The 24,872-nt window shown below is 45.0% G+C and overlaps 1 protein-coding gene across 1 annotated transcript in view; it reads left to right on the top strand.

Moving 5' to 3' along the window:
* Positions 1-818: 818 nt before the first annotated feature.
* LOC121080165 (ankyrin repeat domain-containing protein 26-like) overlaps positions 819-24,872 on the top strand; it is a 34,653-nt gene continuing 10,599 nt past the window's right edge. The window contains exons 1-16 of the mRNA XM_040578037.1: positions 819-1,408; positions 5,385-5,499; positions 5,734-5,907; positions 6,018-6,124; positions 6,651-6,788; positions 7,564-7,703; positions 11,202-11,252; positions 13,538-13,571; positions 13,651-13,720; positions 14,960-15,020; positions 15,631-15,821; positions 16,527-16,683; positions 18,681-18,766; positions 20,728-21,681; positions 22,373-22,485; positions 22,902-23,043. Of these exons, the coding sequence (XP_040433971.1) occupies positions 1,203-1,408; positions 5,385-5,499; positions 5,734-5,907; positions 6,018-6,124; positions 6,651-6,788; positions 7,564-7,703; positions 11,202-11,252; positions 13,538-13,571; positions 13,651-13,720; positions 14,960-15,020; positions 15,631-15,821; positions 16,527-16,683; positions 18,681-18,766; positions 20,728-21,681; positions 22,373-22,485; positions 22,902-23,043 (2,739 nt within the window). The 5' untranslated portion in view covers positions 819-1,202. The remainder of the gene's footprint in view (positions 1,409-5,384; positions 5,500-5,733; positions 5,908-6,017; positions 6,125-6,650; positions 6,789-7,563; positions 7,704-11,201; positions 11,253-13,537; positions 13,572-13,650; positions 13,721-14,959; positions 15,021-15,630; positions 15,822-16,526; positions 16,684-18,680; positions 18,767-20,727; positions 21,682-22,372; positions 22,486-22,901; positions 23,044-24,872) is intronic.

Genomic DNA, 24,872 nt, shown 5'->3' on the forward strand with positions numbered 1-24,872 from the left:
TCTCTGATTTAGGATTTCTTTCCCATCTCTCCGTTTTTCACAAACTCATTGGCAAGAGACAGTTTCTAAGAGGAAGAAGTGTGCTGCCAAGGTGTTCCATGAGTCAAACCATCTAGGGTATACTGGACTGTGACATCACCCCAAAACCTTATGGTACTTACAATAAGGTTTCACCACGCTGAACTACCTAGCGGCATCACCGCAGCAGTACAAAAGTTGGGAACCATCCTCCTAATCTATACCAAAGGCACGACCTGTCTTTTGATTTCTGGACTATGTTTCCATACACTCAGTGGCCGCTTGTGCTCTTTTGTGGCAGTGCCAGCTCGGCCACATTTACTGGAAAGTAACTTTCTGACCCTGTCCTGGCAAGGCAGGTAACTAGATGATGCCTACAGCCCCCCCCCGCCCCCCTCCCGCTATATTAACCCTTGCTGTTTGTTCCTTTGGCATCCACTTGCCCAGGGCTAACGATGGCACACAAGCAGGACTGCTCAACAAACTAGGAGGCGAATTGCTCGCAGAGCTGCTTTGGCCATAACTCCCTGACGAGATGCCCTTGCCCTGAACGACAAGCGCTTTCCCAGTTTGAGCCATTTTCTTTTAAAACCAACTCGCCCGAGCCCCCCAGCGTGCTCGCAGCGCGGGCCCCGCCGGGGCCAGCGGGGAGCTGCTGCTGCCCGGTACGCCGGCACCCCCCCGGGCTTCCCGACAGCGGCCCGAGTGCTCTGCGGGGGGCGCAGCGCCGCCGCCACCCGCCGGGCCTCTCGCTGCCCCCGGCCCCGCTCGGCAGCGCCGCGGCCGGGCACCGCGGGGCAGGAAGTGACGTCACTCGCGCTGGACACGCGCCGGAGCAGACCCCGCCCCCGCCAGCAGAGCCCGCCGGCCGTTTAACCGCCGCGCTCGCCGCTGAGGGAGGCGCTGTCCGCCGCTGCCGCGCTGAGGAGCAGCCTGTGCGCTCGGCTTCCCGCCCTCTGGTGGTTCGCTCCGTAGACAGCCGTACCGGGCCGCTGCCCGGGGGCCCCCCGATCCCCCGTCCCTGCCCCGGGGGCCCCCCGATCCCCCGTCCCTGCCCCGGGGGCCCCCCGATCCCCCGCCCCTGCCCCGGGGGCCCCCCGATCCCCCGCCCCTGCCCCGGCCCACCGGCTGCCTCCCGCCGTCGCTTCCCTGAGGCGGGACCGTGCCCGCGCCCCTGCCGCGGGATGAAGAGGTTTTTCGGGTTCGGGAGGAGGAAGAAGGGGCGGCCGGCAGCGTCCGGCAGCTCCGCCAAGCCCTTCCCCACCGGTGCCTACGAGCTCCGGCTGAAGGACCTGGGCAAGCTGCACCGTGCGGCCGCCCGTGGCGACCTGGGTCAGGTGCGGCAGAGACTGAAGAAATGCGGCATCGACGAGCGGGACGCGGCGGAGCGGTAAGCGGCGGGGGGCAGCAGCGCCGGGCGGTGCTGGGGCGGGGTGTGGGGGGGTTGCGGGCAGCGCCGGGACCCGCAGGTGCAGCTCAAGGGCGCTGGGAGCGAACGGCAGCATCGCTGCGGGTAGCCTCAGCCTGGGCGGGGAGCCAGGCCTGTGCTGCCAGGAGCCCTTGGAGTCGGCCGAGCATCCCCCGTCTTGTCCCGGCCCCCTCCGTGCCCTCGTTCCCGGGGGTGTTGCCTTGCCTGGGGGCGCAGGAGCGGCGGGGGGCCGGCAGCAGCCTGGCCAGGGCGGGTTGCAGAAGGAGCCTCACGGCCATTCTCCAGGCAGGCTTGGAAGGCAGAGTGCAATTGCATTACCCCTCTGAGGCCTCAGCATGGGGGGTTAGTAGTTGAGCTGAGCAAGCTGCACTGCCTCAGCTGGGAGTAAAAGAGGGTAAGGATTTAGGAAAGGGTTATAGCACATATAGTAAATGTGCTGTGTATTGGTGCTGCGTGCACGGTTGCCCGATGTGCCTTTTGTGACTCTGATGTTGCAGCCAAAGCAACATCAGTCTGATTTTAGGTGGCAGTTACTTTGCTGTTTGCTCTGTGGCCTTGGTACAGCTCATTAGTGCCTTGGTTTGGAAGACCTGGGCAGTGCCATGCAGAGGAAGCTGCTGCTTCTGGCAGGTGTTAGGATGTGTGCTTTTGAGTCGAGCACAGCAAGTACTTGGCAGTTGTATCTTAAGGAGAAGCCCTGGGCTGCAGCATAGCTCCTCATGATCCACCGTAAGCCTAAGGGAATCAGCTGAAGGTTTTGGGTCTTGTATGTGTCGAGCTGTTAATGCCTTTTCTGAAAAGACTCTGAGTCAAAACATCCCTGACATTCAGAGGGGATGCTGGTTTAATCAGAGTACTTCAGCATCCTGGGCTGTCTTTTCTGAAGACTGGACTTTTGCCAGCCAGCTAGCTTATTGCCCTGAAAACACCTGGAACTGTCTAGATTTGTAGGAAAAGCAATGAAGAGTGCAGTCAGTCAGCACGTGGGCTGTGTGCCTGAGTGTTGCCAGCCAGTATTAGTTTATGCAGCTGGAGGGTGGGTGATGCCGGCTAAGGTGGCTCGAGTGCACTTTTGTGCATACTTAAGCTGCCAGAGTCAAGGTGCTCGATGGCATTTATGGAAATAGTTCTGAAAGTCTCTCTCTTTTTCTTCTTACTGCCTTCCCATTCACTGTGGCTGATTCAGTCAGCAGTCAGTCACCAGCTCTTAGCAGACCCTGGTATGAAATTTCGCTAGTTTTTGCGTTTCAAGCTCATCTTGTCTAGAAAGCTTTGTTTCCTCTGGAAAGGTTTCCTTCTGTGTGCCAGGCTATTCTCAGTGTTATAACAGGACAAATACAGTCACAAACGGTAAAAAAAACACGCCGGGGCGGGGGGGTGGGGAGGGGAGAAAAGGCAGCATACTATGATGAGCACTGTGGTGGTTTTGCCATGATAATGCCCAGTGCTGAAAAGCTGCCGAAAAGCGAGGCTGAGAGCAATTCAGTGGACAGAGCCTGCCTACTTGCTGCAGCCACTGCCCTCTGTACCAGCCATGAGGGTTGCAAGGCCACCTGTGCCCTCTTAGTGCTTGTGAGTGACCACCAGATGCAGTTGCGTTTCAGGGCTTCGTGTTGGAAGACTTGGTATCATTGGAAACAGAGGTGAAGAATAGGAAATAATGCAAAGTAACGGCAAAAATGTGTGCATTGGCTGTATGAATATCTCAGTTTTGCTGCTCAGGATTTCCAAAAGCAAAATCCTGCACCAGGAACATGGCAAGGATCACACCAACAGGTTCCTTCCATGAAGTGGGTCCTGTAGCCCATAAGACCTCCCGAAAGTGTGCTTGATACAGCATCAGTTAGGAGCAGGCAGCTTTCAGAGGTGGTCTAGCCAAACCTTCAGCCTCACTGACAGAGACGGGCAAAAGTCAGCACAGAGCTGGAAGCACTGTAGGCACAATGCCAGCTAGTCATCATCCTGGGTCAGAGCTCATCGCTAAGGGAGATTTACCCTGTCAGCTGCCTGTCAGACTGAACTCCAGCACTTTCATTGCTTGGCTTGTAGCTGCTGGGTTGTCGGCTCAAGGGCCATTCAAAGCGCGTACTGCCAACCTGCTGTTTCCCAGTGGGGTTGTTTCGTGGCTGCTCAGGCATCAGCAGTTCTCCTCTACTCTGTAGGTGATCAGCGTAGCAGCAACAGGAGCAGGAACAGAATCTGGGCAGTGTCCCCAGGGCTGGGTGGCAGAAGAACTTCGGTGTTACTGGAGGCCTCTCGTAGGGACAGGCAACCCTGAACACTGATGTTCTCTGCCAGCCTGTTCCCTGAAGTGGATCTTCTGTGGAGCACAGCAGGCCTTGCTCCAAGTAGAGCCATCTCCTGTTGACAGACTGAGAGGCTTGGTTGAGGAGGACAGCAACAAGTCCACAAGTTTTCTAAAGGCTTTTCTGTTTGCAGAGCTGATAGTGACTACTTCACGTCTGTCATGCTTCCTAGTGGTTGGTAGTAGCAGCTTTCACATGATTGTGGACTCCTTCATAACCAGTCCTGGTTAGCTTTCAGATAATCTCAGCCAGTCATTTCTTCAGAGATGAAGAATCCTGCATGTTTCCATGGAAATTTCTCAAAAAGTGGTGGTAGTTGCTCTTGAGCTACTCCTCTGTCAGTGCTCCAGTCTGTTCCCTGTCTGTAGCAAGACATTACAAATTCTTTGAAGTTTTCTGTATTTCTCTCATCCTCATCTTTGTTGCAGTGGAGGAGGATGTCAGCTGCCCTGTAACAAGTATCTGCATTACAGATTACTGTGTTTCTGCATCACCTGCCACTGCATTTGTGTACCTCTCCCTTTCCATTCCCCCGTAGCCAGGGAGCTGTTGTGCTTCTGCCTCAGCAAGGTTGGTTGAGCTTTCCTAAATACAAGACGGACCTACCTACAGTGATGTGGTTCAGAGCCAGTGCTGGTGTTCCCCTCAGTTCTTGAGGAACTGTGGGATTGTTACTGCATCATCTTCAAGGGAGGAAGGTCCCAGCTGTTTTCTAGCTTGTCTTCTGCTCTGTTGGGACAGGTGTCCTGCAGAGCAGCAGGTGCTTTGCCTTTGCACAGCGTGAAGCTTGTGCTGATTTGTGCCTCTGATTTAGGGGGAAACACATGCAAGGACTTTCTGGGCAATTTCTTTCAGTGCAAGTAGGCTGGTTAATTGACATCAGACCCAAGGTGTTCTGTGGTTTGAAGGAGTCCTTTTCTTTCTGGCAAGGCTTTAACTTGAAGAAAAGTGTTTCATTTTCTTATGCTGGTCATGTATTATGGAAACACAGTATTCCCTCCCTGGAGAGGACTTCCTCTGTAGTAGGCTTATTATGACTATTGTAGTTATACATATCTGAAGGATCAGGTATTACTTTCCTGTACTCAGGATTACAGTGTTCTGTCTGGTTTGCTGCATGTTATGGGGGGCGCTTTGGTGCAAGTGAGTACTTGGTTTTGTTGCAGTAGTAAGCAAGCTAGAGAAAAAGCAGAAATTCTTGAAGTGCAGGGAAACGCTAATACTCTTTATATAAAGCCCATCTACATCTCTGATACTTCTGGCACATGAATAATTATAGAACTTAGAGGGTTGCTTGCCATAGTTCTCAGATTCCCAAACTTTGGTCTTTTTTGCTGCACCACAGGTGTAGTCCTGCTGGAGGCAGTGACCAATGCCTGGGCCCAGGAATCTGTGCAGATTAAGTTCTAGAGTGAAGGAAATGGCAGCTTACTAAGCAGATGCTGCGGAGGGGTTTTGCTGGCCAGTCTCAGGTGTTTGGTGCGCAACTGCTGTTACTGGTAACAGAATGAGAAATCATTTCTTAAGCTTGCTTTGTGCAAAGTGAAACTTGTGGTTATATCAATTTATCAGAGCCTGAAATTATTTCTCTAGTTGTCTGTTTGTGCTAATTTAATATGTTTAATTTTTAGGACACCTCTGCATCTTGCTTCTGCGAATGGCCATGTGAACGTTGTTACATATCTCGTAGAAAACAAGTGTAAACTAAATCTTACTGACAGTGATAACAGATCGCCGCTGATGAAGGTATGTGGAATAAGTTATGCTCTTTCAAGTGGGGCTTGTCAACTGTGCATTAAATGAGAGGTGGCTGGTAGGATTCTTTACACAGCTCTGTGTAGAAGCATGCATCTGGTAATCAGCGTGGAATAGGCATATGTTAGCTCAGCTTTGTAGGTGCTCTTATTTTCCAGCATTGGGAAGCTGGGGCAATTGTAACAGAGTGCTGGCAGTTCTTCCTTTTTTGTGTGTTGTTCCCAGGCAGTACAGTGCCAGCAAGAAGAATGTGTAGCTATTCTGCTAGAGCACGGTGCCAACCCACATCTGGCAGATGCTGACGGCAACACTGCCCTTCACCTTGCTGTCCGATCTCCTAATACAGCTGTAGCGGGGCTGTTACTTGAGCATAATGCCAATATTGATGCTCGGAATAAGGTAAATTTTTGTATTTGTTGAAGAAGTTCTTTCAAAAAGTTGTACTAGTATTTCTCTTGTAGGGTTGTTTTTTTACTTTTATTTTTAAATGTATTTATCTGCCCTTTCAGGAGGGAAACACTCCGCTTATTCTTGCTATCTCTGAACGTCATGAAGATATAGCAGAGTTTCTTCTGCAGAGAGGAGCTGATGTGCATGCTCGAGATCACTGTGAAAGGTGAGCGGTTTGTCAAAACTCTGCATGGGTCTCTTCAGTATTCTTTAGGTTGGATTATTCGAGGCCTGAGAATGAACTCTGAAAAAAAAAAAAAAACCCAGGGAGCCACATAGCAGCTATTTCTGTGTGACTTGTGAAAGAACATCTGCACTTGGCTGTTGTCATACCTCAGTGGGTGCTTTCCTCGTTGAGGATTACAAGAAGGCATTGTCTGTGGTGGCCTTTCTGGCAGGAAACATGCTGTTAGCTCAGCAGCACTGCCTCAGTTTGTAAAAAACATCTCCTGCATAGTGGCATAGTTTGTATGTGAGTGTTGTCTATGTGGAAGCTTTGTCTGAAGATTGAAGGTTTGGTTGTTTTGACTCCCTCTTGAATTTTATGGTTGCTGTTAATATTTAATGAAAACTGCGTTTTCTTTTGTTCATTCAGTAGTGAGGACAGTAGTTTTTGAGAGCAAATAGGAATAAAAATAATTACAGTGTCTGTGTCAAATGATCTACTTCATAACATATTTTTGGTGTTTCAGAACCCCACTTATGACTGCAGCATCTGGTGGACAGCTTAATTTAATAAAAGCTCTTCTTCGATATGGTGCTGATCTTTGCCATAAAGACACTAACGGATGGACAGCTGAGGATTATGCTGTTACTCATGGATATTCTAGGTAAATTTTTGACTTTATTGTTAGAATAGGTTGTCAGTTGTCAGTGTGGCTTTTGAGTGTTTTCGGTAATAGCAGCACGTTTTAATGGTGTGTTGAAAGCTGTCCTGAAGCTGTGCTCAGTGACATCTTCTGATACGTATCGTTCCCTGTGTCTAGTATTAATCTGGATGTTGAAGAAAATTTCCACCCTGAATTGTCTGTAGATTTCAAGTTTTGACGCTAAGCTTGCACCTGCCCAATACAAACTCTAAAACATGTCTGTATCCTACAGTTACCCAGAGGTAGAACGTGGCAAACTGAAATGCATGTCAGTCCTCTCCTCAGACCAGCACCATTGTCCTTACTGACTTCCACTACAATGAGCAGGAACTACCAGCCTTTTGTTTCAGAGATCTAACATATCCCTTTTGTTAAAGTCTTAAGCAGTTTCACCCCTCTTATGGGTAGCTTTGTACCTGTGCGTATCCCTTCTCTGAGGTGGTTATGTGTGCTTAACAGCTAGGCTGAAAATATTGTGCCGAGCTGGAGCTAATAGCTTCGTAGGTGTGGATATGCACCTCTAGAGTGAACATGACTGTAGTGAACATTGAAGTAGGTAGTAGTCGTGCAGTAAGTTCTGTGTGTATTACTCTCAGTGAATGCATACAAGTATATGAATTCATACGGCTATGAATACGTGTAGGGTGGATAAGTGGCTGTTAACTGTTCTATTAAACTGTATAAGCAAGTATGTGGTTGTTTTTACCAAATATGTTTCTTCTCTTTCCCTATATAGTCTTCGTAAACAACTGGTGGAATACGCATTCCGGGGAGACAGAGACGAAGGTGGTGCACAAGGCGACACAGTACCTGGCATTCCTCACCGGGCCAGAGCTGCTGGCTTGACGTTGGGTGCACCTGCTGTGGACAGAGGAGGTAGGATCTTTAATCACGCAGGAGCTCACGAGGAAAATCACTGTGGCCTTTTCTTTAGGGGGTTTGTGTTGTCAGCGCTCACTGTGTTCGCCGTTGACTTTAGTGGAGGCATCAGGTGGGGTAGCGCAAGAAGCTTTGTGAATATGCTGACTTGTTGCTGGTTGGAGGTGCTTCTTGTCAGGGGTGAAGGCAGCTGCGGTTTGTGTGCTACGGGCCCACTTACCGGGCTGTTGCGTTCTGCCTGCCAGATTGCCCATCTGTATAGGTTTTCATACAGAGAGAGAAGGGGGACAGGGAAGGAACTAGGTGAGAGTGGTTTTGGGTTTTGGGTGTGTATTGTACCTGTAGATGGCCATTCAGATTGTGAAAATGAATTGCAAAAGGTTCATCCTGAGTAGTTGTTCATCTTCCTGTAGTTGGGAAGCAACAGATGAGTGAGCAGGACCGTACATGTCTTGTTGATTTCCACTGAGTTTGTGCAGTGGTGTTTTAATATTAATAGTTTCACCTGCACTAAGCTGCCTTTAGTGAGTTGTCTTATTTCTCAGCATCAGTTACGATTGTTTCTGTGTAGGTGCTGTAGAGACATACTTAGGAAAAATCGTCTTGGAAAAGTCACTTTGTTAGAAACAATAATGCAGCTTCTGTGTGTATTGTATCTTCACGGACATAGTTTGATTTCCAGTAAAAATAAATAACACTTTTCTTTTCCTTCCAGTAATTTTATGAAATAAACTTTAAAAAATCTACATTACCTTGTGATCCAGAAAAACAATTGAATTGCCTTGTTATCAAAAAATTAGCTCCTTCAGTGAGTTCATTTTAAATTAAAAAAACCAACTCCTTAATTTTTAAGATCCAGTCTATGCTTACGAGCTCATATAGCCCTAGAGGAATCTCAGAAAACTAATCTTTTAATATAGTACAAGACAGTTTGATCTTTACCTCTCAGGCCCTACAGTGGGAAGTTCTATCCTTTCTGGTTTTTTTAAGGGTGTTACATCAGAACTTTGCGGCAAGTGGGCAGCAGACAGTGTTCAAACACAGTTTATTACTCCTTTTTTAAATATGTCATGAAATATGAGCAAAACATGGGATATTTTTCCGAATTCACTTTTCCCAGATAGGGGAGTTTAATTTAGAGCCAAACTTTGTTCCTTTGACTTAGGAATAGTTGCTTTGATCTAGTCAGAGATTTGTAAAGTTTCTTGATAGATTGAAGGAAGATGTAGAGGTTTGTTTTTTTTTTTATTATTTTGTTTTTGGAAAGCGCATGGTACAGGTAGTTTAATCAAGAAAATGTTGCTTTTACCCAAACAGCACTCTGTGACTGCCTCCTGTGCACGTAGATAATTGCTGTGGTACCACATTGTGATGACTGACAGGCCTGGGTTATGTTAAAGTATGTGGCTTGAAGAATAATACTGTTGTATATTCATTTTGGAATCACACCCTCAGGGAAATATGGGTTCTTGAACCAAGTAATTTGCTCGGTTCCTTGAAAACAGTAATACTACTAGCATAAGTCAACAATGTTATGGGAAATCCTCACTTGAAGAGGCCTAGTAAGTGTGAAGAGCATATTTATGTGGGTTAAGGACTTGGGAGGAGAAAGAGTGTGCTGTGTTCTCAAACTGTTTATAGTAGGGCTTGTTTTTCTTGAGTAGTACGAATCTTTTTCTCCTTGTGCTCAGTCTCCTAGAAAATGACCCCGGCCTGTTGAGTGAGAGGGATTAGTAGCATGCAGGGAGCACTTGGTGGCATTGATTCTGCAGTCTCTTGCTTGCACCCACAAAGCACAGGTCCTGCATCCTGAGTCCCTTTGATAGGCTGCAGTGGAAGCTTTGAAGCCCCTGTTAGAGGAGAAGCTCAACTGATCGTGAGACAAGCGCGGGAATACCCACTTTGAATTCTTTGTTTTAATCTTGCTCTTCATTCCTGTTTTTCTGGGATCTTCAATGTAGTCCTTATTCCTTTTGCACTTGTTGAACATTCTTCAAAATACTCGCTTCTAGTGAGCAAGTCGGTATATTTAAGAAGTTGGCTCATGCTTATTTGAGTGTTTACTTTTTGTCAGAACATGAACCTTTTTGTTGATTACAGACAGACTTGCAAAAACCTCCAAATGAATGGCTTCCACCTCTAGCATATCGAATGACAGACTTTTCAGATTTGAAGCTGGAATTTCTTTGGCAAAAAGTAATTATGCATTTTTTCTAAAAGCGAGGGTTCAGATTTCTAGTATGTCTTCAGTGGCAGCTTTTTTTAGCTGCCCCACTGCGTATTGGTGTATTGTTCCTTCAGCGTTTCCCTGAGTCCCTACAGAAACCGTTGGTTTTTCATCATAGAGCTCTTGGAAAAGAAACAAGTGCTTCAGTGTGTTTCACATTGCTTCTTCATTTCTCAATTTTCGTAAAAAGTGATACAGGAGATATAAATCAATCTTGAGGTCCTTTTTTTAACTCTTACATGTGTATTTTTGATAGGAGTCCTCTTGCCACATCCATTCCATGTATTTGTGGTAACATCAATGTAAGCAGGACTCCCTGTTGCTCTGAGGCAAATGTTATGGCCTTGTCACACAGACATTTGGTGTTGGGTAGCTGCAATAACAGAACCACACCATTCATTGATATGTAAAATTTTATTTTTTATATCAATGAATGGTGTGGTTCTGTTATTGCAGCTACCCAACAAAGTAGGATGAGTAGAGCAGGCGGATGGTGATTTATATTCTAAAGCTTCTGTTCCACAACACATAGACACGCGTACACACACAAGCACACATGCGTGACACTCACACCAGTCAGTGCACCCGTTCTGGTCCAGTTGTGGCCTGCCCTGTAGCCCTGGGGGAACAGGGTATTCACTCTGACTGCTTGTCATGCCTGCGTTCTGGCTGGTGGCGTAGCTTCTCTATGTGAACAGTTCAGCATGGTCAAATCAATATATGCAGGGATTTTACCTTCAAACTGAGGTAGGAGGGGGCTGTGTTTGCATCAGGCACCATCTGACACAACTGGCTAGCGTATCTCCAAAGTTTGTTGGCACCTACAGATTTTTGGGATGCTTAGACGGAGGGATTTTGAGTGTGCCGTACGTATAAAACACTCTACAAATATGAAGGAATTGCATTGGCAGTCAGTGCTGGGCAAGGACTAGTCAAGCTGAGAGAAATTCAAAGTTGGCAGTACAGTAAACTGCCAAGAATCTGTTTCAGTGTTTCAAAATATTGGAATATAGGTATTTTACAATGGAGCAAGTAAATTAAGTTACACTGTTTGACACTGTCCCTTAAGAGTAGAGTTCTGTAGGTTGTGATAGGTTTGGCTTCTACTTCTTGTAACTGTAGAGTAGGCTGATGGTCACAGTACATTCTCCCATTGCTACAGCTTTGTTAATGTACTGGTTAGGTTTTCCATATTTCTGGGAATTCACATTTATTCTGGTGTCCTTTTTTGGTCTGTCCTTGACACGCCTTTCCCTAAATGGATATAGGAATGCCACAATCTCCTAGCCAGACATCAAGAACAGGAAAACCAAAGAAAGGTATTCTACAGTAGCATTTCAACTGTGAAACATGTTGTGTGATGTACAAATACTAACACACCTGTGATGTTTATTATCTTGGAGGTCTCTATTCTGATGGTTTTATAAATCAGGTTTGAGAGCAGGCTTTGGGCGCTTTTTGTTTGCGTGTTTTGCACGGGTCCTTTATTACTGAATTGAGTGATTGCTTTGTGTCATTAGTGATAATAAATAATATTTAAAAAAAAAATATGCTCTTCTGTTACTCCACAATGAAAATGGACTTCAATTAAAGTAGAAACAAGTGATCCCTAGATACTACTTTTCTAGATCCCATTTCTACAGTAGGGCATCAAGATCTGTCTGAAAACTATCTCATAAACTTTCTCTCTTGCTTTTTAAAGGAGAATGGGAACTGGTTTTGATCATTGCTTAAAGTTACTATCCATGGAAAGCAAAAGTTCAGATAACTTACTCAACACGATATGCCCTTTGTTTTCTTTTCCTTTTAATGATTTTGTCTAAGACCTCGATTTGGCTGTCATCATACAACTTTATGGAAGGCCACCAATCTCCTATTTATAAGCAACTTCATTTTGTGATGAGAGTTAATGAGAACTAATTATCGAGGACTTGAGGAATGCTGAAATGGATACGATGTGGAGGCTCTATTTGTTTTTTTTCCTTTCTGTCCTGGGAATTGAAGAGGCCTTTTATTTCATCTTAGTTGTTGGTAATTGAGAGGTTTTCGCACTCTTCAGGCTGGATTCCTAGAGTTCAGATTTCTTTAGTACATCAGTGGTGTGCTAGAGTGCGCTGTCGTTGAGTTTGCAACATGTGCATCTGGGCCACGCTGCCATTCAGAGGGACCTTGACAAGCTGGGTAAATGGACTGTCAGGCCTGTCTTAACAGAATTCAACAAGGGCAGATGCCAAGTCCTGCACATGGAAAGGAACAACCGTTTGCTACAGCACGTGCTGGAGCTGCCTGGCTGGAGAGCTGCTTTGCTGGGAATAGCCAGAGGGTCTTGGCAGAAAGCGAGCTGAGAATGAGCCAGCAGGGTGCCCTGCCGGCTGAGAAGGTTAACGGTGTCCTGGGCTGTATGAAGAGCAGCATAGCCAGGGGACTGAGGGAGGGGATTGTACGCTGCTACCTGGCAGTCCCTGGGTTGTGTCCAGCTCCCTGGGTATAATTCTGAGGCCCCAGTGCAAGAGAGAGTGGTCTTTCATCCGTGAGCGAGTTCAGTGGAGGGCCATCAAACTTTGCCAGGAGCAGGACTACTTGCCTTTTGGGGAGAGACTGGGGGAACTGGGCTTGTTCAGTGTAGAGAGGAGATGACTTTGAAGGGGACCCAGTAGCAGCTTCCAGTACGTGTAAGGAGAAGACAGAGACAGGTGCCTCCCAGTGGTGCGTCACATGAAGCAAAGGTACAAGAGGCATAAATGGAAGCAAGAGAATTTCTAATGGAATGTGGGCAGCTTCACCATGGTGAGAACAGTAAAACAGAGAGGTTGTGCAGTCTCCCTCCTTGAATGGTTCAAGATCAGAGTGGAAAAAGCCCTATGCAGCCTCATCTGGCCTCAGAGCTGAGTCTGCTTTGAGGAGGCGGTTGGCTGAGAGACTTGCCGAGGTCCCTTGTGACCTGATTTATGCTGTGATCCTGTGTGCAAGTTGCTGTCTTAACATGGATGAAAGCTTGGAGCGTAGTATAGAGTGCCCTGGTTACGCCTGTTTTGCCTGTTGAATACCCTTTTTGGTGCAGCGTAGAGAACTGCTGGGGATTCTTCTACCTGAGGATAAGCTTGCTTTAGATCTTGGTTATGCTTTTTGATGTTTTTTACCTTTTCAGGATAACCTGTAAGTGGGTAGAGCACCAGCTAGTATAGTATATAAACCAGTAAAATCTCTCTCAACAGTGTGTGCTTGTGTGTGCAGTATGAGTACTTCAGCAGTTCATTTATTTACTGTCTTGCTAAAGCACCAGTATTTTGTTAACTGTTTCTTAACGTAGCATATTCATGCTATGCTGGGTTTTTTTAGTTTAGAGGTAGTTCTTAAACTTTTAGGTATAAAAGTTCAAAGGAGATATAACTCTAGTCTTTTTTGTTTTGTCAATTCAGTGTGACTTGAAAAAGCAGTTGTTTGGAAATGCATGCATTCATTCATGCTGTCTTACGTTAAGTTGAATCCCCAAAGTTTCGTTCTGTTATGACATGTAGAGTTGTCCAGGTTAAATGTTTGTATGTGCTGGTTGATTTTTAGCATGCCAAATCTAATTTCAACATGTCAATTAATGTTTGAACAGCAATAGACGACTTGTCGCAAGGAGACTCAATCAGGTAAGACTTTAAACATACCCAGCACATACCTGAGGAATGATTGGCGAGACACAGTACTCATTTTGCTTTACTTTTTAAGAAGCTTGGAGAAAGAGGGGAGCGATGTCAGTTGGCATACTTCTGAGGAAGAACTCGATTTTACTCCCAAGGTATGGTGTATTTACAGTAAATGTCCTATAAAAATAAGTGATCTGAAGGCAAGTTTTCTGGGGGATTGAAAGAAACTACAGTTCTAGCCAATATTGTTTTCTCCTTAGAAGCAGTCTCTGACCTGCCAGCCTTTCTTTTGCTGTGAGTTTTTCCTAAAAGACCTGTAGCTGTGGCCGAGCACGCAGTAGAGTTGTGGTTTGAGGCAAAAGAGCCATAGGCGACGAGATAAACCACCACAGTTTTGTTTGTTCTTGGTCATTTGAGTCAGATTTTCAGTTTATAAGTTACTAATATAACCTGTTCTGTTCTTCCCCAAACACTGTTAATGTTTCCTGTAAATTTCGTGATAGAATCCTAACTGATAAAGGGCACTTTTTAATGAAGAGGTACTGAAAGCCTTCATCACTTAGTTCTCCTTTCCTCCTCATCAGGTTACTCAAGAGTGCTCAGCGGATGAGTTACTCAAATGGGTCATCTTTTTTTCTTCTATTGAGGTGGCATTCTGTGCTTGCATGTAATCTCACACTGCATGTTTTCCCTCCTGTTTTTTGAATGCTTAGGCAGTATTCTTTTTGTCAGCTACAAGCTCTCAGGCCTGCTTTTTTTGCTAGTGTTCTGAAGAACTATTAACTTCTGCAGTGATGTCTGGAGCATCTGTTCTGTTGCTCTGGGATTCTGCAGCGATGAGGAACCGGTGTTCTAGTTCAACCTACTCTGTAATACTGGAGGCGCAAGCATGTTTAGTTTTAACATGATTTCATTTTCTTGCACTGATTTAAATATAAATTATGCATTTTTTGGGCATGTTTTTGAAATGTAAGGATATTCTGGTAAGTGTACTTGCAGGGACTAATCAATGCATTAAACCTAGGGGTTCTTAACAGTTACTTCCCTTGTGCACACTTGCAAGTAAGCATCCAGAAGCTGCGATCTTAAATATAACTGAATTTTAGGGAAGTACTACAAATATTAAACCCAGATTTTTAAAACTGCTATGCCTGTAACCATAGTTGTGGAAACAATTTTCAGAAGGGTGCCTGCATGGTGTTTTGGGGGTGAAATCCTCACTGAATTGCGTGTGTGAGGAGTGTTTTTGTAGTTAGAAGTATAGGATGGAGCCAACACCTGACCACTATCAAAAGGACAGCCTGATTACATTTAGTGTTCAAGGTTTGATGTGACCAAAGGATTTGTTGTTGTCGTTAGTGTTCTAAAAGAAAATAATCATTTATTTACAGAAGCTGCAGAAGCCAAACTTGACATTGTTAATGAATGCTTTCCAGCAGTTCGGGAAAAACAGTAAGCTATTTGGAACAGATTGCATAGTATACTAATGTTTAAAAAACTACTTAGCAAATCTACTTTTATATAATTCTTTTCCTATAGTAAATGAGAAAAGTAGCATTTTGAAAACACAGCGCTTAGGCATTTCAGAAAACATAAGTCATGTTGTTAAAATGAAGGTATTAATCCCCTCCTAAGCCTTTGTCCCTGGCCAAGTCCTTCCTCCATCCTGCCCATCCTTGACTTGGTTCCTTTTCCAGACGTTCCCAGATTACTCCATTAATCTGGTAACATGCCTGTTGCCATTTCCATAACTCCTTTTGTTGTTTTGACATAACTGCCATGTCTCCAAAGACGGTGAATAATGAAGTATCTTGCAAGTCGGTACCAAAGCAAACTGTCTTTCAAAATCTAAATAATTTGCAAGATAAACAAGAAAGTTGGAACAAGAAAAGCATGATTGGGGTGAAGTTTCACAGAAATGATGACTCCCTTTTTGCAGAATCTAAGATGACAAACTGGAAAAAAGAGACACCTCAGCTTCTCTCAGATAGTTGTGGTCTTAAGGAGAAAAAGTCAAGCTTCAGTAATGGCTTTGAAAGTGATAATAGTTCTTTGTCAGCAGGAAAAAACCCAAGGCTTGAAAGTCAAAGACCAAACTCTGTCTTTCTGGAACATGTGGATGATGAAGATACAGAAGAAGAGCAATGTGAAGTAGATAACAAAGTCTGTGAAGCCCTGAAACAAGAAAGTGAACACTTGTGCTTGAATAGGCATGAAGAAAACGTAAGAGCAGCATTTCACTCGGGCACCAAAGTAAGTTATATAAGGATGATTCAATCACAAAGGTATTTTCTAAGGGTGATAAAGGTAAGAACCAAAAGGTAAACTGGATTTCTGTTAATATTTCACGTATATCCATCTTTTGATCATCCTTTTTTTATATTAGAAAATGCCTTTACTCCTAGCCAAAGCAGTTTCTTAGGTATAAGGATAATATTGGGCAGTATTTTCAATATTATTTTATTGGTTGCAGTGGTTTTGCAGGAAAACAAATAGGCAGTATAGTTTTTCTGAAATAAATTCAGTTTTTCTCAGTTGTATGTACAGTTTTTATCTGTCAAGATTTATTGCCATTTAGTAAAATACCTGGTGTGATGGCTGAAATAGAGGAACCAAAAAGTTTGAGTAAGATTGAGAGCAGGAAGTTAGTGATTTTCCTGGAGCAAAGTAGAGGAAGAAGAGCGTGTTCTGGAACGATGTACTGAAATGAAAGCTAGAGTTAGGCTGACATGAAGAATTGCTTCTCCGGAGCTTTGCAGAACCAGGGCTGAGACTTAGGGCTAATGTCATTGCTGTCTCCTCAGAGATTCCCATGGAAAAACTGAAGGCCTTGTAAAACAAAGCTCAACAAAGTTTCCCTGTTGTCTTACACAGGAAAAGCATTTTTAAAGTTGTCGATGGATGGCTAAGAAGGTGCTTGTTTCTGCTATTTCCAGCTGTTTGGTCAATCTCTTCTAGGAAAAATCACCTGAACGGGAAGAAGAGGAGAAGGAGCAGGAAAAGGAAAACACTGGTGAAGAGCTACAAACTGCAGTTGTTGAGGGTGTGAAAAACTCTATTTGTAATGATAGCCATCAAATCCACAGTGCTTCCAAAGACGACACTGGTGAGAGAAGTGAGTTAGTGAATACTGATCCCAGTTCTTCCTCTATAAATATTAATGCACAGAAAATGAACTGAAATGGTGATTGACTTCTGAAACAGTAGGTTTTTCCCTTGCCTGTGAACCCTAGTGGGCATCGGCAAGGAGGAAAGTAGCTTTTGTTCCTTTTCATTCATTCCTGAAGAACAAATTGTGGCCTTGGATTCCAAACGATGCTACATGGAGCAGGTGTCATTCTTGGTTTTGTTGCTGTGTTCTCCCTGAAGCGATCAGAACAAAACGCACAGTTGAAAAAGAGGAGGATTAGAGAGTCTTGGGTGTGACAGTAGTATTCCCCTTTCTGGCCCGTACTGTCAGACTGAAAAGTTGTGATTGCTCTTGGCTGAAGCCTGGGAAAGATTTGAGTCAATCTGAGAGAAAGCTGTTCTGTTCCAGTGCCTCACCTTGTCCAGTTTTAAAACGTAGAAGTGAGCTTTTATCGATGTCTGCCTTAGGCATGCACTTACGGTGTGGGTGCGCGCTATAGCAATGAAGTGCTTAGTATTTGTTAATTAACACCAGCTGTGCTGTGCACAGGGGAGGTGTCACAGCTCCCCTGCATCCACATCTAAGTCTTATCTTCTAAGCAAAATTGTGGTGTCCATGTTACATGATGGGAGTGATGGCGCATATCAAATTGTATGGTAGGAAGCTGCCTGCATTTTTCTGTTTGTGACCTGAGTGAACATTGGTGAAGCGACAGAAGAAGTCTGGTAAGCGTACCTTCGTGGAAGGAGAGTAGGAGCAGCCCCGTCTGTCTGACCGACTGACCACCCGCTGCTGTATGTGGGTGGAGAGGCTTCTAGGAGTAGCACTTAGACAATGAAAGTTTGTAATAGGAGTCACCTACAGGAGAAAATGCCAAGAGTGAGGTTGGCCCTGTGACTCATAAATAGTGAACCCTTTTATAGTTTTATGATTTTATCTATGTTCTTCCTGTCTTGCTCGCTTTTCTTGTGCGAAGAATGTTGTGTCCCTCTCCAGCAGCGAAGCTTTGTGTATTGAAAGGCTATTAGGTAGAAGCCATAGGATTATGGAGCAGGAAAGGAGATTAAGTGATTGAGGTGAAAAGAATCCATCTCTGTTTTTAGATGCCACACTTGACCTGCTGGGACTTGTTTCTTTCTGAATACTTGTTCCTTCAAAATGTTCAGTGTGCCTTCCACACAAACAATACAATGAGTTGCTGCTTCTCAGTTGTGTCTGGAACTATCTGGAGTCCAGTTCTCAGATGTAACAGAGATTCAAGGTAGGCACCCCATAATGGGGAGCCCAGACTGAGTGAGTGACTGCTTCCGAGGAGTTTGTGACCTGTCCAGTATTACGTAGAAATTCTGAGAGAGGAAAGGATGGAATCCAGTTTTCAACAGTAAAAACATCCGGATCATGGGTTATTTCTCCACATTTCACAAGCCTGTCTTTCATTCAGTGGCCCGTCCATGTCTTCTGGAACAGATGGGGCAGCAGTCTGACTGAAATACTCTGTCTAGATCCATGTCTAGAGACACATTTGTGTCATGCAAGGAATAAAGCTGGGGTCTTCAAGATTTCAAGCCTGTGACTTTGTTGTTCATGATTTTCTGTGCACAACACATAGGGAAACTGAAATTGCTGGAGGAATACTGTGTGGCGCACAGTGTGTCAGAGATACAGAGGTGTATATCTACGTATGAGAGAGAGATGTTGTGCATGTTTAAGAAACAGGAATGGCCTCTTTGTGACCATATGTAGTGATTTTCAGCAAATTTCCCTTATACATTAAAAAGTAGAATGCCTTGGAAGAAAGGAATTCACCCAGATGCATCTTAAATCTGTATTATGATAATCTTCTCTCGGAGTGCACAAATTTGAGGGGATTTATTTTATGTTAAGATTTTTGTCACAAGTAGGATGATTCAAGATGCACGCTAGGTGTAAATAAGTAGTATGAAGTCATGCTGGTTATAAAAATGTGTGGTTTTTCACTGCAGGTGAGAACTCGGGATCTACCTTTCATATGTCATCATCAGCTGAAAAAGACGACGTGAAGGATGCCATTGAATATTATGGGGTGCAGGTATGTAAGCCCAAATATTTTGGATTACAGTCTGATTCAGTAAGTTGTATTATACACTAAGGTAAAGAAAACTTACCAGTCAGTGAATAATGCTGAAGAGAGAGTCCTGTAGGTGAAGGCTGCGTTACAGTCTGAAGGAGAGTTGGATACAGTCGTCTTACGGTGGGGTAAAATCCCTGTCACTATGTCGGATGCTTGCTGTTACACTGATTTGTTTTCAGTTGGTTTGCTTACATTTTGAGGGGTGTTTTTCCTCTTGTGCACTGCTGAGAAACAGTGCGGGCAAATGCGGGGGTTTTTGCCTGTGCAAAATGCACATTCAAGTGAAGAGGGAGATTTGTCTATAATATGCTGATCTGTTTGATGAAACATGCCGGTCTTCCTCTTTGTAAGACAAAGGTCAAAGAGAACACCTTGAAATGTGGTGACCTTTCTGATGCTTCCCCAGCCTCTGCAAAATGTGCTCTTGTTTGGCCACGTGAAGTGTTTGAAAAGGGTTTTCTCGGAGGGTATCCTAGAGGGGAATAAGGCAGGCGTCCTGCTTGTGGCGGGTGTGCGGGGCAGGGCTGCACAGCGGGGTCTGGCGTCCTCTGGAACACCCCAAGGGACAGCGTAGCAAATGATTTCCACCCCACAGCCGGGCATCACGAGAGAGGGACGTGCCTAATTCTAGCAGGCAAAGCGCAGGACTTAAGCCTGTTGCAAGGTGGTAGTAGTTGGCCAGTGAGCTTGGGAAGGGGGAGGGTGAGACAGGTGGTGTCTGGCTGAGGTGCTCCTTCCCTCTTGTGAGCGGAGGGGTCTTTGCCGCGGGAGAACAGGGCCTGGCTGACGAGAGGAGCGCGAGGAGCGTGACGGTCTCAGCCCGCTGGGACACCAAGGCTGCAGGCCCTGCTCAGGAGGCACCACGAGGGGAAGGGGCGTGTGGGCAGGACTGTGACATGGGGCAGAAGCAGTGGGAGCTGTTGAGAAACAGAGCGTGGGGACAGGGACTTGAGGGGGCTGGGTAGGGTTAAGGCATGGTGCGGTTTTCCTGCGAGCTTGGGTTCCTGATTCCTGGGATGAGGGCAGGAGCAGGCAGGTTTCCCTAATAAATCCTTTCCTTTGCACCTTGGAGTGGAATTTATTATTTCTGAAGCTTGGGTGAAGAAATAATCCTCCCTTAGCCAGTTCTCTGTGTGGTGAACGGTAAGAAGCTTGTCATGTTCATTCCCGTTGGGTTAGCTTAGGTGGCCGGGGACTGTACAATGCCAGACAGTGGAGCGCGATGGAGGGAGGAGGGTGGGTGAGGAAAATGTTGACAGTTTTAATGAAAAATGGTATTAAAGCAATAAAACATGAAAAATAAACATGCTCTGTGACAAGCACCGGCAGTTACAGAAAGCAAGCAGGCTAAAAGGTAAAAGCAACCCTAATGCCTAGGCAAACCTAACCCAAGAAACTGCTGTCTCTGAGTCCTTCTCTTGTTAAGAAGATGGTGATGCAGTGAACCTTTCATTTAGTGTCCCTTGATTTTTCTTATAAAAATGGCTTTCAAAATGCCTTATTTCTATTATAGGATGAGTTTGCAACAGAAATTGCATACATCAACTGTAATTTTACCAGATCTGTAGCACAACTAATTCAACCTTAAAGGCAGTATTATAGAGGCATGCACATACAAGAAAGCACTGTCATTTTAAAAGTTTTACACTTGAGATGTTTTAAATAATTTTATTATTTGGTTGTAGGTTTAAGGGGGTATTGTGTATTTGGGATGTTCACTTAGGTTTTAAGGATGTTACACTTCCGTTGTGTACGTACATTGTACATGTGCGTGGGTTCACAGAGTAGCTTATTGCCTGAAACTTCATCTTTGAAGTCATGCTTTAGTACTAGAAATGTTAAAATGCAGTTTATTGCTGCAGGTTTTTTTGTAGATTCATTTCCCAATTGGCTCTTTATTCATGTTCCCTGTCATTCAGGAATCCAACACTGAGAGAGAAAAGGATCTGTTGTACAAGAATCAGTTACTACAAGATGAGATTGCTGTGCTAAGGCTAGAACTCACTCAAGTAAGACTTAGGCACCAGGAGGAAGAAGGAAAATCTTTAGAGGAAAATAAGACCTTGAAAGAAAAAAATGAAGCTCTCAAAAAGGAACTTAAACTGAACAAGGAAGCATTAACAGAAACGGTTCTTCAGTACAATGCACAGCTGGACTTACTAAAGACAGAATCTGCAGTGCTGACTTCCAAACTTGAGCAGACAAACGAAATTAAAGACAGACTAGAGACAGAAATCAAATCATTTCATTCCCGCCTGAATGCTGCTGTTCAAGAACTTGAACGTCATCGGTCATCAGAAAAGGATGCTGAACAAAGATTTCACAGAGAACGTGATGAATGGCATCGCTTGCAAGACAAGCTCCATCATGACCTCTCCGACACACAAGAAACCAACAAGAGCTTGTCTCTGCAGCTGTGTAAAGCTGAAAGCAAAGCTAATAGGCTAGAAAATGAGCTTCACCAGTTGGAGCAAACCCTCAGAGAAAAAGCTTTGCTTGTAGAAATGACACAAAAAGAATTAAGTCAAGCCCAGCGTCAGGCAAAGGAATGTGATCGTGCTCAACAACTTGAGAAAGATCCAGTAAGCGAACTTGTAATAAAACAGGAGTCCTTGCAGGAGCGATTGGCCCAGCTCCAGAGTGAAAACCTTTTACTGCGTCAGCAGCTGGAAGATACACAGAGCAAGAGGATCATGAAAGAAGAAGTAGTGAATGATGTGCAGGACCGGTTTAATGATACTCTGAACAAACTCAGAGCTGATAGGGAAAAGCAAATTTATCTCATAGAAGAGCGAAACAAGGATTTAAATGCCATGTGTACTGATTTAAGGGAACAAGTCTTCGAATATGAGACTGACAAAGTAGAAAGAGAGGTAAAGGATATGCTTAGAAAGAACAATTTAAAGTTTGTCCGTTCTTGAAATTATTTTGTTTCTACAGTGTACCTGGTATGTTATGTGCATGGGACCAAAGAATACTGATTTGTTCTGGTTTGTTATGTTTCTCTCGGAATTGCGGAAGGTTTTGGCAAACGGGATGTTAGTCCTCAGATCTAAGCAGAGAGCAGAAAAAAGGTATCCAAGTCTAAGCTTTGATCAAGAAAGGTGATTCTTCTTATTTAGTTCCTAAAATGTTGAAGAACTCCAAAAGATCAGATTCCTCTAGAAGCCCCTGCCTGCTGGTTGGTGGAAGATCCCATGAAAGCTTTAGATGGGTCAGTGTTGTCCCATGAAGTGCATACCTACGTAATCCCTACTGTGAGCAGAGGCACTGCCAAAAGTGTTCTCCAGCATCTTTTCCACCTGTTATGTCTAGAAGAGGATGGCCTTTGCTTCAGCGAGGGCATCTGTTTCTGTAGTTACGTATTGGTCTGTTTGATGTGAAACCTGAAGGGATGGATGGAATAGCCTCAGGAATTCCGTCCCATGGCATTCTGTGGAACGTGGCTAACGGATAGAGACGTCCGGCAGCTTCTCTGTGGAGAGTGCTAGATGCACAGACTGTACGTCGGTATTTTTCCTGTGCTCTGTGTGTGTGATACATCTTTCTTTTCTCTTTTGAAAGTGCGAGAGTGAAAGAAAGGAAGTGAAGAAGCTGGTAGAGTTGAAACACCCAGTTGAACTACGTCTGGCCCAAGAAATGAAAAGAAACTTCGATCTGCAGAAAGACTGTAAGAGGTACGGCTTTTTAGCGTGGTGAAGAGGTATCCCTGTGTAGAAGTCATGTTTTATTGAACTGTAATGTAAAAAATAGGTGTACCTAACTGTGAGCAGATGTCAGCCTCGTGTTAGTTCTTGCAAGGTACTTCTGTACACCAGCCCCTAGTTTTCAATAGCTGCCAAAACAACTGCAGATGCAGGTTGCCCTGCAGTTCTCCTGGGAAAAAGGGAGTCTTTCATTCCTCTTTTCAGGTGAAATCTGGACTCTCCAAGCGTATGTGGCACAGGAATACTGTTTTTTCCTGGTAATTCCTGGTGTGTCAAGCATGTTAAAGATGAAGCAAGCCGTGTCTGTGCTGTTTACATGAGAGTATGTGAAAAAGTCCAGTTTTGTTCCTTTGCTTCATTGTTTTTGTGACTAATTTGCTGTGCAGGTTGAAGAGGCTGCTGAGCAGAGCTACGAAGAAACTAAGGGTGTATGAGGCGAGAGGGGGACTGTCCCAGCTGAATTTGCAGGGAGAAATGAAGAACGGGTATTCTGAAATGGTCAATGAAGCTGACAGATTAAGAGCAAAGGTGAGCTTTGCTTTGTTTGGGTTATTTTGGTGGTGGTAGTTTTTCTTTTGGAACCTCTGTTCTTTCTTCGTACTTCTTTTCATGTTGTTGACTTTGACTTTTGTTTTCTTGGCTGTATTTCTGAAATTATTTGGCTGGTTTTTGATGTTCCTTCTATGGTCACAGTAGTAGGCGACTGTAAAACTGATGTAGCTCTTAGGGGTAAAGATGGAAGTGTTACGTACACAGCAGTATCTGCGAGGGCACATCAGGGGTAGGCTGTCCTGCAGAGGAAGGGCAAAGCAAGAGCCACAGCAAGGCTGGCAGGGTCTGTGACCACACGGGCCAGGGATCAGCCCCACAGGCCCTCACCAAGAAGAGCAGAAGAGTTCTGGGGACAGTTCTGGGGACAGTAAGCAGAGTCCTCCAAGAGTGCAGATCACCAGGCCGGTCCATAGGGATGGGCAGGTCTGCAGTCCTACTGGGACGTCACGTCCATGGGTGAGGGCCAGGGCTGAGAGCAGTGAAGGCCCAGCACAGGCCTGGCTGCAGCTTGAGGCCGTGGCAGCATCGTCGGGCTCCGACGGATGCATTCCCTCTCGGAAGAGAGGGGAGTAACGCCACCGTCACTCGGAACAACTCTGTGCAGTTGGCCTTGCCCAAGGTCACCCCCTGAAGCCTGTCTCGGGCACGAGTTGAGCAGGAGGCAGGTGGGGGTTTGCTTTTCGGAATGGTGCCTTTGCTTCCCAGGGCACAATGCAGTGTGAGGTGATGCAGAAAAAATGAATGCAGTAACTTATTGCTTACTAGTAGCGGACTCAGTCCGTCTTTCCTGGTCTTGGAGACCCAGAAATGCTTTTGAGGTTGCTCTGGCTGTTTGGTAGCATGGAACCTTTTATCTGCTTCTCCCCTCACTTGTTGCTAAAGTAGCTGTGTTTCAAAGTTATGCTCCTTTTTAGAAGATATTATTGTAGAATGAGTCAACTGCCTTGAGTGGCTCATTTTTAGTTCACAGGTTAGCAGCATATTTGTGTTCCTGTTGGAAGAGCTATTTTGAATGACAGGGAATGGAATTGCGTTTGGGCAATTTTAAATAAGTGTAAAGTTTCTACTTATTTTAGAGACTCTTTCAAGTGTTGACTCTGCTGGTTTCCCCCACTTTTTTAAAAACAAAAGATGATGGGATATCATGTTTTATGGTTAATAGGTATAGACGATGGATGTTTCTGGAGGGGGAAAGAAGGGGATAGAAGCTGTAGTTGACCATTGGGACCTATGGGAAGTCTGATATTTCCTGGAAATCTTTTGAAAACAAACCGTAGCTTTGACCTAAAGAGACTGTCTTCTGCCACCACTGCTGCAAAAGCGGTGTTCTGAACCACTACTTCCAGATCTATTAGCGTAATGGAAGGAAAGGGTATCCGTTTCTTGTCTTGTCAGTTCTGTGACGAAGCTTTGACCGTGTGACAGCATGTGACAGTTCCTCTGAAGCATGATACCTGGGGTTTTTTTCTGATGAAACCAGAATGTGGCTGTGATGTAACTGGGTATGGGTGTGTTTGATTTCCTATGATCGTATGAACATCTCGCAGAAGAATAGCCCTAGTGCTTTTCAGCCTAGCCCTGCGGGTGTAATGCCGCTGGTTTGGTACCTCTTGGTCTGTGACCCACTGCAGAACTGAGGAAGGATGGGAACCTGAGGAATGCTGTCAGAAATGATGTGAAAGCTGTTCTTGTTTTAAAAGAAGAGCCTGGTTTCGCTTTTGTTTTAACACTGAATCAGCAGATGATAAATAGTCTTGATGGCCAACTCCTTTACCAATTTTCACAGATTTGACTAATTTTAGATC

The sequence above is a fragment of the Falco naumanni genome, chromosome 21, assembly GCF_017639655.2.
Source record: "Falco naumanni isolate bFalNau1 chromosome 21, bFalNau1.pat, whole genome shotgun sequence".
NCBI classification, from domain to species: domain Eukaryota; kingdom Metazoa; phylum Chordata; class Aves; order Falconiformes; family Falconidae; genus Falco; species Falco naumanni.